Source organism: Dryobates pubescens, chromosome 9, assembly GCF_014839835.1.
Source record: "Dryobates pubescens isolate bDryPub1 chromosome 9, bDryPub1.pri, whole genome shotgun sequence".
Taxonomy (NCBI): Eukaryota; Metazoa; Chordata; class Aves; order Piciformes; family Picidae; genus Dryobates; species Dryobates pubescens.
Window position 1 is genome coordinate 21,379,788 of NC_071620.1, and position 20,610 is coordinate 21,400,397.

Here is a 20,610-nt window from a genome sequence, read left to right on the forward strand (position 1 = left end):
AGTCCTGATGACATAACCACAGATTTTACATCAGTCCCAGATACTCTTCCTGTCTCAATCTTGAAATGAGGGGAAAACATTGTTTTCCTTTGTCTATATTTACCAAAGTGGAGCAGTTTTATGGAGCAGTTTCCCACTAAAGCAATTGGTGAAAATGAGAACTGTGTGCATGTTGAGAGGATAATGTAAGTCCTCCTCTCCCCCACTGACACAATTTTTTCTGGGCTAAGATCTACAGGGGGTTAATTCTGGCCACACAATCGATTCTTACATAGTTGCACAGAAATACTCTCCGAATGTGAGCAGCTCTGTTAAAAGCATTTATTGTGTGTGCATGACAAACTGACCCATAAAACATCCTGAACATTGCAGGCAGCAACAATTAGCCAATACTTGCTGCTTGACATTGCCAGCTTCCAGACCTGGTAGCTTGGGAGATGAGAAGTTAAGCAATATTGCTGAATACTCTAGAGTGAGGAGGCAGCTGATGGCTGGGCATTAGGGATGCTTTGCCATGCTGCTCTGGTTAAGCCTGTCACCTACTCATTATAAATCACTCCTCTTTTATTGTCAGAACAGTATGAACTTGGTCCTGTCAGGAAAATCTATTGTGGGTTGAGACTTATCAAATCAGAGTGTGGGAAATTTGTATTTCCAAGGTGTGCTTGTGCTTTTGGTGTTTTCAGCACATGGAGGCTCCGAGGCTGTGAGTTTCATAGCGTATTTATACTTCAGATTCCCATCGTTAAGTGTTCATCATTCCTTGAGTGCCTGGAGGTTATAGCCAGTCTTCAATAGGAGTCTTTCTCCATGTTTGGGGTGCTTTTTTTTTCATTAGCTTCCATTACTTTTGTCACTGCCCTAAGTTGTTCTCATCTTTTCACGCAGTGGCTGGTTGTAGCCATTGATTTTTCTCTGAACAAGCTGCACATACTATTAAGTTCATAGAATTTTTTCTTAAGTTTCAGGTTTTTTGTATTGGTTTCCACCTTCCACCTCTCTCCCAGCAGTTTTGGTGTAACTGCCTGGTCTGGGATGTCAATGTTGGTTTATGGGGATGTGGAAGAGAATAAAGAGACTCTTGTAATGACAGATAATTGATTAAAAAAAAAAAAAATCTTGTGCACCTGTATGTATCATGGAGCTGTGACTTCAGCTAAGAAACGGTGCTGGGGAAAGGGTGTATCTTTGTCGTCTTCTGTATTTCGTCCAGCTTTGCATCTTATGCTTGCTTAGATTTCTTTGCTACCAGACTAGGTAAATTGGATTCCAGTTATTCAAGACAAATTTCGTAACTCCTGCTTCTTAAAATAATGTGGTGTTTTGTTTTGTCTTGTCTGGACATTCCAAATATAGTTTCTTTGGCATTGTCCCTGATTGTTGGCCTGTTGTTGTTTTGTTTTGCTTTTGTTATTGTATCAACCACAGTCAAAATCCCAAGGTCCCATTGTCTCAGATAAGAGAAGGTCACTGCACTGAATGTTTTTCCATGTATTAAATATGTACATTAAATCAAATGCTAATCCTCAATTTCCAAAGGCATCTTCAAAGGTGGTCTCTGATCCCTTTCCTAATAATACATAGCTGGACCAGTGTGTGCAAGTGGAGGGCTGGAGCTGAGTCTAGCAATGTCCACAATCTTTAATGTAACCTCTCTGCTCCTTTCACCTCAGAAGAGCTTGCAGGGAAAGGGGAATTTTGTGGACTGCTTATGAAGAGGTTGTAGTTGGACAATAGTAAATAAGTGAGAAGCCAGTTGTACGTTGCTGAACCTTGTGTGGGAATGGCTTTCCAGATCATAGGGTGGCCTAGGCTCTCAGATGGCAAGTGCCTGAGTTGCAATTGTCACAGTGTCCTGCTGGGAAAGAAGAAGACATCCAAATCTTTGGGATCTGCACCGTTTTTCTAAATCCTGTGGGAAGCTGCTCCCTGGAGCCTTGTTGCACAGTCTGCCAAGCTTCAAATTAATGTGGTTCCTGTGGTTGAAAGTCTGTGCCGCTAGGAAGCTGTGGTAATAATTCCTTTTCTACAGAGTAATTTATAATAGCAAAACAACTCAGTAACTAGCTTGGTTACTTAACAATTTTAATCAAGAAATTATTATGTTTTTTCTTTGTAGTGCTCTTTCTAGGGCTGATGGTGACTTGAATTGTGTTTACAAGAACTTCTGCTCCAAGAGAAAGGTTTAGTGGAAATTCAGACTGTAAGCACAGCTGAGGATGATTGTAAATCATCTAGGGATGAATTTCACAATAAAATACATGAAAGTTAAAAAGTTAATGCCAGCAACACCACTTAATGCCTTTCATTACATAATCAAAGGAGTGTAACAGTGCCTGTGAGTATCTTTTCTTTCTGTACATAAAGGAGCTTGAAACTAGAAAGGATCTTTGTATGAAAAGCAATTGCTGTTGGGAGGAGCGGTGTGGAGAGAAGGGAGCTCATTTATGGACTTTTAATCAAAACTAATGGGAAATTCTGAGTGGGGGATGATGAAGGAGAAGAAGAAAATGTAAGCTGTCAGTGCTGTGACCACAGGAAGAGTCTGGACCCCCAGGTTCAAGACTGGGTGAGATGGCTGTTGCTGGGCTGCCTTTGCAAAGGTATGGACTGGTACTGTGTCAAAAGCCTGTCCAGACTGCTTCAAAGCTTTCTCTCTTCCAGCATGCTACAAATACCCACAAGCTTCAGCACCATTCATAAAGGACTATTGTTAATCCTAAAAGGATTGAAATTTGCTCTTCCTCCTTTCTTTTGCCTAAAAATGAGAGGCAAAAGAGGAATTGAGTTGAAAGATGTGAAAACGTTGAACAGGTCAAATGAATTATTTGAACATGTCAACATTAAACCAAAGTGGGAAGGAGTGAAACAGCTTTTGGGCATACTGTCACAAAATCGGTATGTTGTCTGTATGTAGGCATCTATCATTTAAACTGGTGTTCTGCCATACTTACAGTTTCCAAACCTCCAACCCCCAAGTATGTGAGCACACAGAATAAGTATTTTCTTCAGTGGTTATGTCTTTAAAACATGCTCTGTACAGTCTTTTCTTAAAAGTACATAGCACATTTCACACCTTTGTGTGTAAACAGCTGAGATTTTTGAAGAAGCTTCCATACAGTTCCTATACAAGCCTTAGCCTATACACAAGGCATGAGTACTTTAAGTTTTGAGAAGGTAGAAACAGACGGGTATGGATTTCATCCAGTGTGTCTGTAACAAATGGCCATTTTCATGTGTAGTTTTGAATGAGATAAGGAGAAGCTTTGTCCTGTCTTTTACAGCATTTGGGTTTTAGACTTGTTGGATATGTTCCTTTTAAATGTGCTTTGTGAAAGTGAAACATCACACCCTTTGTTTATTGTTTTGAGCTCAAATGTCAACAATTGCAGTGTGTAATTATGCCAGTAGTAAAAGAGACATATTTGCTTGATTAGTCACTGTGGCCTGAATTCAGCTGATAGAGTTTACAGTGTCCAACTGAAATCCAGAGTCAGGAGCCTAGATTCCCTCTGCAGCTAGCAGAGACACACAAATGCCTTTGTTATGTGCTTTAGGTCAAAAGTTTCCACATTTCTCTACCTTAATTTCAGAAGGAATTTAACTCTCTAATGCTGCCTGGGATGAGCATAGGCCTAGGCATTTGTACATAATGGATTCAGAAGCACTAAGTCTCCAAATACTGAGGCTGACTTGAACACTATTCTGATACTGCCCTGCCCTTCTCTGCCCAGGCCACTGTGATTGCCAAAACCTCTCCCACTGATGCAACCTGCGCAAAATTCATGACTTAGCATTGGTGTTTGATGACCACTGAGCATGTGATGATACTGTGATTCCCCTTCAAGTCAAGTTACACATCTGACTCTTGGAAATGTGTTTAAAATTTAGCCCAGCAAAGGACAGAACCAACAGAATCAGGGGTTTGTAACATGGCCAAGGCATGTTACAAGGCTCCCCCTGCCTTTTCTTTTTAAAAGATTGCTGTTCTGAATATGGAAGTCAAAGACTAAGATCTTGATCTTACAACAATTGTTGTACTTTGTTGTTCATAGGCTTTCAGACATGTACCTAAATATAGTATATACCACAGGAGAGTTAATGTTGCTATGAAAACCTTAACCTCAGAATTTCCTTGGGTTTTATGTCTGTATGTAGGGGGAAAAAGCAATGATCAAAAAACTGAGCAGTTGTTTTTCCTTTTTAAGGAAGTGCTGTCTGATGCCTTGTATGTAAATGACTATCTGCAATGTATTGCTGTTACTGCTGCTGTTTGTCTGAAGGGCTTTTAACCTGCCTGAAGAGATATGAAGAGCCATAGGGTTGACTTACATATTTATTTCATTGTAGCACTTGACATTCCCTTCTCTTACAATTCCGCCTTAATGCTGCTGGGCAAGTAAGGGGGGACAGACTGGTGTTTGAGTGTGTAGATGTGGTTGACCAAGTTGCTTGCCTGTCAGGTGTGTACAAAGCTTAGAGACTTTTTTTAATTAAAGGTTTGTTACTTTAGGAAGTAAGTCCTTCCTTTTTTAGTTACCTCTTCAACTAGGCAAGTAGCAGTTCAAGGGTAACCTGCATACAAAGCTTGGGTAGCTTTGAATTGACTGAGCCTAACTGAAAAGCATCCCTGTGCCTCCAGTGCCTCTGACTCTGTTCTTGTGAGCACATGAGCTTTGAGTACAGAAAGCTTTCAGAAAAATGATCTCATCAAAACAGGATTCCACTGAAAACAAGAACTACCTCCCTGGTACGTAGGTGCCTTCTGAGATAATTTGCTGCTTCTGCTTGCACAAGGTACATGCATTTCAATTCAATTTTCTTTGTTTGCCTTGCTGATGGTACAGTTGTCATGTCTGAACAATCTCAATGAGTGAAATCAGGAGCTAAAAGTAAAAACTTGCTGGACTGATTTTCAGTTTGTGCAGCTCTTGCTAGTGATTCTTCAGTGTATTTTAGTAGCAGTAGATCTCTGTGATGTCTCTGATACAGGGAAAGTCTTGAACAACTAGTGTACTGAGCCCTTTTATCTATTAGATTCCAGTCAGAGGGCCTTCTGATGATGGATACACTCTCCTTATATATTTAGTTTGGAATTACAATCCAGCATAAAAAAGGTTGGTTTGTACTGATACAAATTACACGGTGATTCTTTTCAGTTTGTAGAATGCAAATTGGGTTCTGTTTGATGCTGAAGATTTTCAACATAACGTCACTTAAAAGTGTGGGTTTGTTTGGTTTGGGGTTTTTCTAATTGTATACAGTCATAGGTTTGCTTCTGCAGAAAAAGGAAAAAATAGAGAAGTGGAGAAGAAGTAATGTGACTGTGATATGATTGCAGGATTTTTTTGTCCTCATGCAGTATAATGTTTGTGTTACATGATGTACACAAAATACTGCAGTGAGGTTGAGGAACTGGAAGATGAAACAGATATGAGGGTAGTCAAGATATACAACCCATTATATGAAATCACTGAAGTGATAAATATTAATGTTCTTCTAAATTTTTAAGTCTTTCTTTAAAAAAAAAAAAAAAAAGAAAAAAAAAGAAAGCTTGGAGGAAGAATTCTTCCTGGAACAATGGTGCAGTCTGTTATCTGCTCCTTTACACTGTAAAGCACTGAGTGTTCAGCCAATATAGTGCTCTGGTTGGCTTAGCATTCTTAACCTTAATTTTGAATAGAAGGTGCCTTGTGCTGCTGACGTAATTAGGGCCTTTTGTAAATCACTGTTGCAGGCAGTCTGCTGTTGCATTTCACTACATTTGTTGGAGGGATGCAGGGCAAAATGTCAGAATAACTTTCTGAACTTATTTTCAGGCCAAGTGCTTTCATTATTGGAGCATTTTATTCACAATTAGTTGGTTTATTTTCCTTTGTAGATTATAAGCCCCAAATCAGTTTTGCAAGTGAAACTGTGTTTCTGGTGGAAGAAGTTTGAATATGGAGCCTGTAACATCTTACAGTAGGGGGGGGAGGAGGAATATAGGAAATGTGAGAGGGTTAGATTTGACTTTAAGTCCCCTCTATGATACAGGAATATTATTTGCCTTTTTTGTTGCAAAAGATGCCACAAAGTTTGAGCTGAACCTTTGTTGTTGAGCCCATTCTGTATTTGTGGTTATACATCATGCTTTGCAGTGTGTGGAGGCATAAAATCCCCTCTCCTTTTGCATAAGCCCCTTAGGGACAGGGACTGTTGCACTCTTGCCTCCACAGAGGCCCCAGGGTTTCATCTCATTTCTGTCGCTCCTGTTCTCTGGGGCATGGTTCAGCTCAGGCCATTACATCCCCTCCTGATGCAGTCTTTTATATATCCATGATGTCAGTGGTGATACATGGCCTTGTGCTGTCCTTGATAGCAAACACAGCATTATTAATAGTCATTTCTGCATTCAGACTGTTCACCCCACTGCACTCCAGTCCCAGGGCTATAAAAGCATTAAAACCCCCAGCACTGACCAGTCCTGTGAATGAACATACCCACATGTTTAAGGTAGCTCCCAGAGCACTGTGGGAACAATGGGGCGCTGCCTGTAGGGCCTGGCTCACGGGATCAGGAAATGTGGGATTACAGCAGAGTTGTGCACTGGACAACAACCATTGTGTGTCCTGTACCTGCTTTAAGATGCTGCTGTACACAGGACATCTGGCATTGGCTCAAACTCTGGGCAAGGAGGGGGAGTACCCCTGACCCCTTCACACTGAGGCAGTGTGGCATGAATGAGCATGAAAGACAGCTACAGCCTTCTTCCAGTGGCCATGCTCCATTAAGTCTCCTCATACTTGGAAGAAGGGGAAAACGTGGTGGCTGTCCTATGGCTCTCTTTTCTGCCTGCTAGGACTTGAGAGGCACCCACAACAGAGTAGATTTCCATCTTTTCTGGGACTTGGCAGTGACACGGATCAGGTGCAGCCTGCTTTATATCGCTGCCTCATTCCCAGCACAGCTGCAGGGAAGGAAAAAGAGGGGTTCTTTGTGCTCCAGGTGTTGCAAAAGTGGCAGCTCGTCTAGCGTGTGCCTGGTAGAGGCTCTCATGTGAAATCTGAGGCAAAAAGCACAGGGCTGTGCTGTGCCTGCTCAGTGACTAATGAATGAATGGATGATGTCACCAGGTTGGTTCCTGAGGCAGGAAATCCGTCCAAAATAGTTTCAATACAGAAAAGCGGTGTTATGTGCACAGATTAAGCAGAAAGTAGAAAGGAATTCTTCCACTGCCACCTTTTCAGTTCTTTCCTGAAAAGTAGTTTGAAAAAAAATGTATCAAGGGGGTGTCTCTCCCCAGCTAAAACAAACCAGCAACTTTCTGTCCTGTTGAACACTGGCGTGTTCGTCCTATTGCAAACCGGTGTAATTCCTGACGAGTATTTCGGGCATCCATCTGTCCGCCCGCCCATGTCCCTCTCTTCTCCCCCCGAGCGCGCTGCGCTGAGGCCGGTGCCGGGCAGGCGGCTCGCTGTGGCGCGGTGCAATGGTCTGCTTTACTTCGGAAGAGGTGCTGCCGCAGAAAATAGACCTGCCCGCAGGGACAAATAGCCGAGTGACACACCCCAAGGCCCTCCACCAACAAATTTCTCTGTGTGTGATGCCTGAAGTCTTGGCAGGAGCGGGAGTGCAGCTGTAACATTGTGCAGCACGCATGCCTTCCCCACAGCTACAGCAACCGGGATGCCCCCTCCCTCCAGAGCCTACTTCTGAAAGAGCTGCCTCATCCCTGCTGTCAGACGAAGCCGTTTCCTGAACGCACGGCTTTGAGTCACTTGGGCTAAAGGCGGCTTTAACTCCTCCCTCACTGGGCTTGAATTTGTACGTAGCGAGGTGGGAGGGTGGGAGAGAGGCGGCGGCCGGCGGGAGCTAGGCGTGCGGTGCTGCTACCGCCCTCTCGTCCCCGGCCCGCAGCGCCCGGCCCGGGGCAGAGTGTCCCGCGACTGCCGGGGGCCGGAGCGGGGCTGGGGCCGGGGCCAGCCTAGCCCGGCGGGGAGCGGCGGGAGGAGAAGTTCAAGTGCTTTAAGTTGCAGGCAGATGACATCAGCCGCTGCCACGCCGGGCTGCGGGCAGGCTCGGCGCCGGCGCTCAGGCAGCACGCCTGCCTCCGCCGCCGGGGTCGCGGTTCCCCCGCCTTGCAACTTTGGGACTGCTCAAACGCCCGTGGGTGGTCATAAAAACAAATTTCCTTTGTAATTTCTCTTTCTTTGGGTGGGGGGGACGAGAGGGGGGGGGGACGGGAATAATTTGGAAGTCTGATAGTGTGTGGGAAATGATTACATCAGTCAGAGGGAGGGCTAGGATTGGTCTACACAGTGTGGTTTGATTCACTACCGCAAAGATTGCGTGTAACCCTTTGAGTGGAGCTGTGGCAGAGTTGTTTCCCTCCCCAGAAACAGTCCCCATAGCAGGGGCTACGTAACAGGTACGGTACCGCCATCCGCTGACACCGCCGGCACCCTGGGCCGCCCAGCTGTAGGCTACAAAGGGTCGGTGGAGGCAGAGAACAAACTCTCTCAAGAGGCACTCTCTATTTAAAATGCCATCTTGTTCTTCTGACTGCTGCCTTTTACGTGCTGTTGAGGTAAGATTTTCGATATCAAATTACCCTCTGGGTTTTTGTTAGAATCACCCTTTCTTGCCAAGATCTGGAGTGTTTTAAACGCGGAGCTGATTTAAATCTCAGACCTGAATGTCCACCCAGAGATATAATTTTGTGGCAAGTGTCTCTCGCTTGAGCAGAACAATGCAAAGACGAAAGCATCTGTATAATTCAGGAGATGGGGAGAAGGTTGCTGACTTGTTCTCTCATCTCCATTAATATTTAGGATATGCAGCATATGCACATTTGGTTTCAAAATGGAAATCAAAATAGAAGTATGAGCAGGGAGAGAAATGCGTGGACTGTGCTAGCTGATTGATCCACCGGCAAACTGCAAGTTGGACTTCCCTTAGCGAATCAGTCAAAAGTTAGGGAACAAGAGAGCCATTTTTAATTTTCAGGGCCTTGTCCTGCTCCTAAGTATGTTTGGAGGCCTCCAACAGGATCACAAAGAAAATTGTGTTACGTGTTTGGATGCAATTTTTCTTGCCTACTCTTGCTGAAGTACTCTCTTGATATTGTTTCACATTTGGTTACCTTACGCAGCTTTATACAGAACCTGCTCTCTCACTGTTTCTGCCTATGTGTTCACATTAACCCTGCTGAACCTTTGTTTAGTGCAGGGAGGTGTTGGGGGAGGGGAAACAGGACAAGAGGGCATCAAGAGAAAGTGTTGGGAAGTGAATCATCCATGTCATTTGTCCTGGCCGCCAAGGTGCTTGGAACCCTCACACGAAGAGGATACTGTTCTACAGTAGCTGTGTGGTTTGCCTATGTTCAGAGCTGTTGATCTGTAAGTGTACCCTTTATGTTGCAGGATGTAAAAGTCTTTAGTGAAGATGGAACAAGCAAAGTGGTCGAGATTCTAGCAGACATGACAGCCAGGGACCTCTGTCAGCTGCTCGTTTACAAAAGTCATTGTGTGGATGATAACAGCTGGACACTAGTGGAGCATCACCCTCACCTAGGATTAGGTAGGGAATGGTCAAAGGGGTGGAATTGTTACCTGGGAACATAAAATATGTGTAATTCATATTAATGTGCTTCCAGCCAGAACATTTTTTCTTTCCACTGCTTTTATTTGTACAATTAGCTGAAGTCGTGTACGTGTTTTTCATGTATTACAATTTGATGTGTTAAGCATTTAAGCCATTTAAAGTCTTTTATTTCCCATCCTGTTTTTTTGTTTTGTTTTGTTATTATTGTTATAAAAAAGGAAAATAACTGCCAGATCTTCATGCTAACACTCTGTTGCTACCTTGCTGTGTCTGAAGCTATTGCAAATAAACAGCTTAGGCAAATTAAGCTTGATCCATAGAGTACTGGTCCTGTGAAACAGCTCGGCTCATCACCAGCTGGTAGACCTGGGTGAACAGTCTCAGCTTTGCATACCTACAGTAATGCTTATGAAAGCTAGATGTGCTGTGGTGGGGAAGGGGGGTTGGCTAAACTTGACTTCAGGCAGCGAAAAAATGGTGGCACCACCTGCAAATCCATGGGCATTTTCTGGACCAGCAGTGGCATCTGCTCTCCAGTCAGCAGCTCTTCCACCTAATTGAAATTAAGGTGTCATGGTTACAGTTTCAAGAAGGCAAGAAGAGGAAGAACGGTGGAGAATTAAATAACACCGTGAATTGGTTTAATTACAGTACCTGAAAGGATCTCACGTTATTCAGTTTTTCTTTTCCTGTTATTATGTGTCAGTGATTAGTTGCAAGGCTCTGCTCTGGATCTTGTAACTGCATATCACTCAAACATGCTATCTATAATTCTATGTAGCATTCAATAATACTTTTAAAAGTGTGGCATTTGGGATATTAGTCAATATATTTCACAATATATGTTTTCCTAGAAAGTAAAGGAAGGCAAATCATAATAAGCTGTGATCACTAGCACTGTAATTGTGAATAGTATCTGTAGCTCACAGAGGGTGGGTTTTTTTTGTCCAAAAATATATTTCAGAATCCTTACGAATAAAAAAAAATGGAAACAATATGCTGGAGATGCAATGCCCTAAACTGATACTATTAAACACAGGTACATTTGCTGCTCTACAGAATAGCACTAAAAAAAACCCCACAAACCCAAAACCAATTAAATCCTGATTATTTAATGGTTTTATTAAATATCTCTACTAATATAGAAATAAGTGGAAAAAACCAGCATGGAACACTTGTTTGTATACGTCCATGATAAACTTTCAGTTCTGAGAAGACAAGGTGAAGAATTAAGGTCTAAATACAGAATCTTTATCTCCGTAGCTTAATATGCCACATGCATGCTTCTAACAACCTTTACAAATTTTCAGTTTTATCAATGCTCATTAAACTACCAGGCTCTATTTTTCTATATTCTCTTTCCCATCATTGCTGATTGCCAAGGTATTGTGTAAACAGAAGCCTTCTCCTTTGTAACCAACATCCTTCTCCTGCCAGATTCATTCAATGATGCCACAATTCAGTGTTTGTGACATCACAATAGCTTCCATGGTGACTAATTGTGCTGTCAAACTCTGGTGTGTGACATCTCTGAATGAATCGGGCAGGAGGCTGATTAGGAAATCAAAAGCTTCTGTTTACACACAAATAACTTGGTAATTAACAATGATGGGAAAAGAGCAAAATACTTATTGAGCTGCATTTATATACGTGGGGACCTGCCTGTCTTGGACGTTTGTTTCATACTGAAGCACAAAGACTGGCCTGGCTGTCCCAGAGAAATGAGGTGTGCAGGTTGGGGCTTCTGCAGCCACCAAACTTTGTTCTGCAGGGATTGCTCTAGGGCCATCCTCTGCAGGCCACACAGTAGATCTGTGTGAAAAGTAATGCAGCTTTTGAGGGTGTAAAGTGAACAAAAAGAAGCATATTTAAAGCATTAAAAAAAAAAGTAATGATACAGATTTCAGATATTTGAAAGGACATAGACAGGAAAGGGAATAAAACAGTTCATTTAATGGGAGACAAAAACATCCAGTTTCTTGTCCAACCAGTTTTGGTTGCAGTTTGATTTTTTTGGTTATTTGTTACTATTATATTTGGGTGGTTTTTTCTTGTTGCTTGTTTGTAGCTTCTCTATAGATAAAATGTTTCCCTGTATTTCAGAGACTGTCAGGTCAAGGTAGTAATATGTCTGCATCATAGATGAAGTTATTATCAGGTGTGTGATGTTCCCTACTTTTTCCTCAGGAAATAAGATTGCCAGTATAAGTATGAAACAATGGCAAACAGATCTTTAGGACTGTGTAAAAAAATACAGCTGAAGAGCAGTGAGAATTCTGTATCTCCAGAAGATGTTATTTCTTACTCAAAACATCGTTTCTGACTTAATGCTCTAAGTGGTAATCTTGAGGCATACCACAAAGAGGGGAGTTTCTTTGTTAAGATCACTTTTTTTTTCTTCTTTCTTTTTCTTTTGTCTTTTTTACCCCCTGGTCTTGCCTAATACTGCTTCCTAATAAAGCTCACTTTGTGGAACCAGTTCGTATTTTCACTATTGGGCAGTCTGAGGACAAGAGCACATTTCTGAAGCCAGCTACTTATTTATTATTGTATTGATCTTTGAGGTCCCGGTTTTTAAGGAACCTTCATCTGACTACTTAGTTTGCATGGAAAGTGAACTCAGTTCCAAATAACATGTGCACTTGCAAATTACTTCAAACAGCTATTGGACTATGCATAGTATTTGTGTTCTTATGGGAGGCAATGGTATACCAATTAACATCAGACCTGTTTAGATTTGACATGTGCACTGTCCCACTAGTATCTAAAACACTTTTTGGTTGAGATTTAAACAGTCTGTGAAACTTGAATTGGTCCCATTATTTCATTTGCAATTAAAAATACACCTAACCTGTTCATAGTGTGGTATTCTCCCTTTATGCTGGTCCATAAGTAACTACTGTCAGTTTAGGATAGAGACTGAGGTATCTGTATTGGGCATTAACAGAAACAATAATAATGATGAAGACATTGTGTCATGATATTATGTCTGGACCCTGATTGCTTCCCGACCTGCAAACCTCATTTTATCAGCTCTAGAATTGACTGTTCATCTTACTCAATATAACTGAAACAAGAAAGAAAACTAGCAGGGCTCTGAGATATTTGTAGGCTTAGAAGAAAGACTTGCTGCATAGTTTTGTACATAGATTTTCTTGTTTATGTGTGCATGGAATTTGATTTGCCTTAATCTGAATGAATTAAAAGTGGAACAGTTAGACACAGCACTTGCTAAAATACAAAACCAAGGTGGGCCATTTCAAACTTCAGTCTGCCTGTCATTTGTAGTGATTCTCTAATTGGTAATTTGGGGCTAAGCTTGTGAGTTGTTCATTATGGAATCTAGCTCCTTTTCTTATCTTGTAATTTCTGTCTAATACAGGACAATCAGGGGGAGGGGGACAAGGGGAACGTGTCCTTTTCTTCTAGCAGGTGTGTAGGAATGACTGAGCAGAGCCTATCATAGATTAAAAGGAGACATTTCTGCCCACTTCAACAGCAATGCCACTTGAAGACAGACTGACCTATTGAACTTAATATACTGACATCTGTGCTAGTTTTGTAGCAGGAAGCTCAAAGCAGGGCTGAGGCTGAGCTGCAGATGTGTCAAGTGACAGTTCATCTCATTTGTAATAACCAAACACACATTACCAAGGACTTCCCAAGTGCACAATGTCTATGAAGTAGTAACAGACTGACCAGGACTAGCTTCTTTTCTACATGCATATGCTTATGAAATGCTGCACCTTTTCTTCTAGAGGATTTTTAACTCAAAATGAAAATATAAATATTAAATCAGTGCGAGTATCACCACAGAATTTCAAAAGGGCCTTGATTTAATAAAATAATACATCTGGGTCAGTTGCCTAAACCATCTAAGAAACAGTCACTGAATATATTTACACAAACTTTATCAAAATACAAAACATACTGTTCATCTGCACTGTACTTTTTTTCAGGAGAGAATGAACAGGATATGATTTGTCCCTGCCCTTAGGCAAGTGTTCTTCAGTGTGTTAGGAAAGTGAAGACCACACTTCGTGCAATGACAGTAGCAGTCAATAGCAGGATGTTTGATCTTTCAGGATTCCCACTGTGATGAAGATTCATGCCAACATAATGAATTTTTTTTTTAGAGAAAGTAGTATTTAAAAAAGCAGAAAGCCTTTCACCCTTATAGGCCCACTGTTCTCATCAGCCTGTGGTTGTCTAAAACCTATTACAATAGTAGCAGTAGATCAGCTGCAGCGCTTTCAGTTTACCTGTGAATCCCCAAGATCATGTGGAGCTTTAAGTGGTAAATTCTCAGTTGGTGCAAAATTACTTAATTAACTCTTGCCAACGGCAGTATTGTTGTGTATGTTAAAGGCCTACCCTTTAAAAAGTGGTATGATGGCTGATGCACTGAGAGAAAGCTCTGTACTTGAGAGCAACCCACTCTGGAAAACGTTGAGTGTTAACCCCTTGACATGCAATCTGTATCAAGGCTGGACATTGCAAATGTGCAGTAAATGCTGAAGTCATCAGTGAGGTGGTGATCACTGATAGTCTAAATGCAGGTGAAAAAGATAATGGGATTATTTAGCGATAGGTTGATTTTTCAATCAAATAATTTACATTAATCTGCTAAATTGGAGAATGCAAGTGACATTTCAAGAGCTTGCTGCTTTGAGATATCAATGATGCTCGCCTTCTATCCTGAAAACACCCCTAGAGAACAAATGCCTGGCATTTGTAACCATGGGAATGCAAGGATGCATGAAGTGGGGAAGGGACTCTTCAGACTTCCTTGGGCAGCAAGTCACACACATTTCAGATAGAGCTTTGCAAAGTTTATTTTTTGTTTGACCTCATTTTTTATTTCTTGTTATATAAGGGATCAAAGTACTCACTATTAAGACAACTACCTTGCAACCAAATCTAGAGCAGAAAATTGCCCTGTCATGTGTACAAAGCATTTGTCTCTGTCAGTATTCCTGTAAAGTAGATCCTGTGAACTCTTTCATAATAAACCCCATTGTCTAGTATCTACAATAACGACCTGAAGTTCACCTTGAAATGAACTGGTTTTATAGAGTGTGATCAAATAGGACAATGTATTTCTGTGATAATTGGAGACTTAATGGTGGTCTTTCTGCAACTTTTTCCCCCTTAAATCTGTCCACCTTGCCAGTTCCAGAGCGTATAGCCAGCACCAAAAGAAGAGGTTTTTGTGTGTTATTTAACTGCACTACTGCACACATTAAAAAATCTTACGTTCTTTTCTCAGCAGTCTGTGCTTAGGAAGCCCTGATGTAGAAAGTCTGTGGAGAACACTGCTATGTAATGTTAAGCTTTGTACTATTTATACCCTGGTTAAATGTTTCATGGCAGTATGGTTTGAATGCTGTAACAGGTTTTGTACACTTCTTAAACAATTACACTAGGTTGTCTAGCTCCTGTTCTTTAGAAGCTGGTTTTGCTGCTCCTGCTGTTTGGCTCTGCATTAACATCGTGTTCTTTTTCCACAGAGAGGTGCTTGGAAGATCATGAGCTCATAGTTCAAGTTGAGTCCACAATGGGAAGTGAAAGTAAATTTTTGTTCAGAAAGAATTATGCAAAATACGAATTTTTCAAAAATCCCATGGTGAGTCTCATTACTTAGTTGTTTACACCACAGAGAGATTGCAGTAACATTGCTGGGCACTGTTATGTCTTAACATATATTACAAGAAAAAAAGGTAACCAACAAACTGAATTCTTTCCAAAGAAGTTTTAAACAGTGTTTAAATTCCTCTCTTTCCAGCCTAAAAACCTCAAGTGTTTTCAAGTTACCAAATATACTTGTTTCAGAATGACTACTGTTACATTGGACAGTGACCAAGACAGGAAAAAATCTTTATTGGTTTAGGAAGAACAGAAGTGTCATTTACTAATTTTGTTCAAACTTACTTGATTTGAAGCAGTTTGATCACGTAGTGGGCAGTACCCAAACGTTTTAATTTCTGACGGTAATAATTTTTCTTTAAAAACCCTAAGAACAAGCCCTAAAGTGCTTGTTATGTACAAGGAATTGCCAGTTTATTGTTTTGGATGTTGGACAAGTGCCTCCCCTGTGGCTGTGCTTTGCTAGTATGCTCTACCTTTTTTACTGATTGGAGTAACTCACCCCCTCTATGTCCTAATGTGTATCTGTGCATGAAAAGTATCATATGTCATAGCTATACTTATTCCTGGATTTGTAAGATCCTTTGAATGTTGTAATTCTAAACTGTTTGCAGTGTAACTGCTTATTTGGGGATTGTGTTTCAAGTTTTATCTAAACATTTAAGTTTGGACAGGCTGTTGGCATGAAAGTGATGTCAGCTGATGTGACCCATCTAGATAGCTGAAGAAGGATAATCCAGAGGTGATTTAGGTGGGAACAGATCTTGGATCAGCTGGGTGTTTGTGGTGCTAGAAGAAAAAGGATACATGAGGTCATATGAAAATTTATTGCTGAGGTTACTGCAGACGATACATTAATTCCTTGCACATGTGCTTGCATGTATATTTGTCATCTGCTAGTGCCTGTTTCAGAGACTGTGTCTTGACTTACTGTGTGAAACATTTCTGTACATGGACTGTTTGTAATCTGTCACTTGTGTTATTTTTCCTGTGTGATAACCTATAAACATCTGAGTGTTGTACAAAACTTTGGTATCATAGAAGCTAGCACACTGTTTTCATGTGGTATACTTTAATTAATAATAGAGCATGGGTGTAAAACCCAGAATGCTTGGCATTTGGTCCCAGGCTCCTCCAATCAGAGAATAAACGATTCTTTTGGTGTAAGAATGTGAAGGCTCCATATCCGTTGCATTAGCTGTTGCCATATGGCACTGTCTCTGCTCAAGAGAGGCTGGTAGATGTGAGCTTTCGTAATTGATTGTGCAACTTACCTGGCAGAAGAGCGATTCCTCTTCAGTCTTCCTCTTTATGCCCTAAAGACTAAAATTTCAATTGCCTGAAGAATGACAAATTTTCTAAATTGAGAATGTCTTCCTTGTGATTCATCTTGTTATAATCAGTCATTGTTTTATTTCAGACATTTCTGCATGCCTTGATGCTCTAAATAATGCATGCCTCGATGCTCCAAATAATGTTTAAAAAGTTCAAGATTTGTTTCATATAATTGCTGTGCATGGTAAAATACAGGCATTTTAAAACATGGCAGATGGAAAGGGGAAGTGGAGGAATAAATCTGAAGTCAAGTCACCAATGTGGAAGTCAGGAAACTGTCTGGCCTTTGTCATGCAAAGATTCAGTATGAATGAGATAATGAAACGGACGCCTGAAACTGAAAAGCTCTGTAGAAGCACCTGTTTGTGTGTTAAACAGTATTTGCTTCTGTGTTTGTGGAATGGGGGAAAGGAGGTAGATGTCTGCTTTGAATTTATTCAAATACAGCACGTGAAGTAGGGCATGCAGTACAGAGCCTAATTATTACATGGCCTTCAATGAGTTTTTATTATTTCATTTCATGGAATGTATGCTGACCTACCCTTAGAAGAAAAAAATACTGTGCTCCATTATGTTACCCTGAAATACAAAACATTGGGGTACAATGTGCAAAGGGTTTTTCTCTTGACAAATTGAAGGGTGTGAAGCCCTGAACATAACCTGGTTTTTGAACAACTGAATGAAAGCATCAGCAGTCACACATGAACTCTTTCTTATAATTAAGGTCTCCAAATAGCACTTTGTAGCCTTCTGAGGGAGTGAGCAGGTTATAGGGTGAAGCAGACACAGAAGAACTAACTGTATTTTGTATAGAAAGAGACTGCCATCAAAGGTAAAGATCTGCAGCATCGCCATCTGAGAATTCTTGTAATGCTTTTATCTCCATCTTACCCCTGTGAGGGTAGAGAAAACTTAATTCTTCTTCCTCCTCTGCATCTTCCACATAGCAAGTGGAATTACAGAATTTGTTTGCTGAGCAGCCTTTCTGGATGGAGAGGGAAGCTCAGAAATTTGATGGCAGAATATGCAATAAGTAAGTAGTCAGTGTATACCAGACCTTGAGCACCATTTATCCTGCTGTGTGGCTGTCAGTGGGTCCATGTCCAAGTGGAAGCCAGTGACAAGTGGAGTCTCTCAATGATCAGTACTGGGACCTGTGCTGTTTAGTATTTTTATCAATGATATAGACAGTGGGATCAAGTGTGCCCTCAGCAACTTCACCAATGACACCAAGCTGTGTGGTGCAGCAGACAGGCTGGAGGGAAGGGAGGCCATCCAGAGGGACCTTGACAGGCCGGAGAGGTGGGCCCAAGCCACCCTCATGAGGTTCAACAGAACCAAGTGCAGGGTCCTGCATATGGATCACGGCTGTCCCAGGCACCAATATAGGCTGGGTAGTGACTGGCTTGAGAGTAGCTCTGAAGAAAAGGACTTGGGGGTGTTGGTGGATGAGAAGCTCAACATGAGCCACCAGTGTGCACTTGCAGCCCAGAAAGCCAACCAGATCCTGGGCTGCATCAAGAGAAGTGTGGGCAGTAGGTCAAGGGAAGTGATTCTCCTCTTGTACTCCACTCTGGTGAGACCCCACCTGGAATACTGCATAGAGTTCTGGAGCCCCTATGACAGGAAAGATCTGGAGGTGCTGGAATGTGTCCAGAGAAGGGCCATGAGGGTGATCAGAGGGCTGGAGCACCTCTCCTATGAGGATTGGCTGATAGGGGATTGTTCAGTTTGGAGAAGAAAAGACTTCAAGGAGACCTTATTGTGGCCTTCCAGTATCTTAAGGGGGCCTACAAAAAAGCCGGGGAGGGAATTTTTAGGGTGTCGGGTAGTGATAGGACTGGGGGGAATGGATCCGAGCTAGAGGAAGGTACATTTAAATTAAATGTTAGGAAGAAGATCTTCACCATAAGGGTGGTGAGACACTGGAACAGGTTGTCAGGGAAGTGGTGGAAGCCTCTTCCCTGGAGATTTTTAAGGCCAGGCTGGATGTGGCTCTGGGCAACCTGCTCTGATGTGAGGTGTCCCTGCCCATGGCAGTGTGGTTGGAACTAGATGATCCTTGAGGTCCCTTCCAACCCTGACAATTCTGTGTGGTTCTGTGATTCTTTCTCAGAAAATACAGGCTATTAGAGATCCCTGAAATCTCTCACTAGAAGAGAAAAGGATGGAAAAATGCACTTGTGAAATGCTGCATATAAGATATTCCTGAAATCCACATTCTGTCTGCATGGATTGTTTGGTGAACAGAAGGAAGAGAAAAACTATACTTGAAAGCTATAGTACTACTTGGAATATCAGGAGATCTCCAAGCTCATTTAAGAGCAATAGTTTCAAAAAATAATAAGTGGGAAAAGTTTCTCTTCTGTGTAATAAGTGTTCAAATATGTCACTTCCAATTCTCTTTTTGTGTCTAGAATTTCTTTCCAGAGCAAATGGTTGCCTGGTGCCAGCAAACAAATGGCAGTATCCCACAGTCACAACTTCTGCAGGTACTGTAAGTTTATCTGTATTGACAGAGAAAGTTTTGGAGCTTAAGGGTCAAGGTTGAGAGGAAGGAAGAGAGAATTCAAAGGTCTGGAAACAGGTGGTTGGAGGAAGACCAGTGTAGTGAGCTAGTGTGTGGTACTGATATTGAAAATACGTGACAGAGATCTTGCCCAGTGGCAAAGATTTGTAAGTTGTAAACACAAGGTATTCATAAATATGTTCATGTCTGTGCCATTAATATTCGGCTTACTCTGTGGGTATGTGGTTTGGCCACCTAGTTTTGTTCCTAAAACAGTCTCAGTGAGTACATTTCTAGAAAAACAAATATACCTCATAAAAATCAAAACAGAAGTACTCTTCTATACTCCATGTCATAGCACAGGAGAAGGTGTAAAAATGCATGCATACATTAGAAGATGGGTTTGAGCTGGTGAGTGCTTTTTGTTGTACTTTTTATATCCCATGTTTTTGCCTGGCAATGATTAAGAATAAGGACCATGGTTCAGTAAACTAGCTGGGGTTTTTTATATCTAGAAAATCAGTTCCCTGAGAAGTAAGTGCAAGCAGTTAGAGAAGATTGTAGCATTTGCAAATTAGCCCCATTTAAAGCTTCCCAAGTTAAATTACAGAGGTTTGTACCTTATGCATACGTGTTGGTACAGTTGTGTAATCTGCATGCCAGTGGCATGTTTATACTGAAGTTTTGATACATACATACATAGAATAAACCAGGTTGGAAGAGACCTTCAAGATCATCGCGTCCAACCCATCAACCAATCCAACACCACCTAATCAACTAACCCATGGCACCAAACTAACCCATGGCACCAAAAAATAATGCCCACCCCAGATGGGACATGAACCCACAATCCCTGGCTTAGGAGGCCAATGCCTTATCCATTAGGCATGATGTCACTGTACAGTTTCTTGCTTGATGAAGGAGCTGGTAGTGACACAGATGGCCTCCAAGGGTGATGCTGAAGGGTTAGCTACCTCTCTGACCAGTAACTCATTCAGTTAAATGTCTCAATTTAAGCACTTCAATCTAACCCTTGCAATCTAAATCTTTTTCACTTTAATTGTTTTCTCAAAACACTCAACTCATGAGGCCAACTTAAAACAGTTTGTTAAGAGTACTTTATTAAGCATGTAAGACTGATACCTTGGAAACAGTACCACGAGTATGAGGCAAATTACAAAGCCAGAAGGGCCAAAGTATACGTACAAATAGCTGATGTTAGCTTGTTTTCTATCATTTTGCCTGTTAGCAAAATGCTCTGAATCTCTTTTTAAATACAAGAAGTTTCCACTGACTTTTGAACCAGTGCACTCATTTTATTCCATTAGCACTTCAAAGTACTGTCTCCAGATTCACTGAGAAGAATTTAAAATGCTAGCATCCATGCTCAGCTGGGAAGCAAAACAAAAATCAAACCAATTTCTGGAATTAAAAATGAAATTCATGTGAAGCGAGGCTGCACTTGGGAACCAAAACTGTCACAAACAGAGAGAATATATTCTTCATTTGGTCTTTCCTTTTCATAGTTCACAAGG

General features: G+C 41.5%; 1 protein-coding gene across 1 annotated transcript in view; it reads left to right on the plus strand.

The window, feature by feature from the left end:
* The window catches only part of GRB10 (growth factor receptor bound protein 10), a 152,431-nt gene that overhangs the window by 116,676 nt on the left and 15,145 nt on the right, over positions 1-20,610 (plus strand). The window contains exons 6-8 of the mRNA XM_054164071.1: positions 9,405-9,561; positions 15,096-15,211; positions 18,984-19,058. Coding sequence (XP_054020046.1) covers positions 9,405-9,561; positions 15,096-15,211; positions 18,984-19,058 — 348 coding nt within the window. The remainder of the gene's footprint in view (positions 1-9,404; positions 9,562-15,095; positions 15,212-18,983; positions 19,059-20,610) is intronic.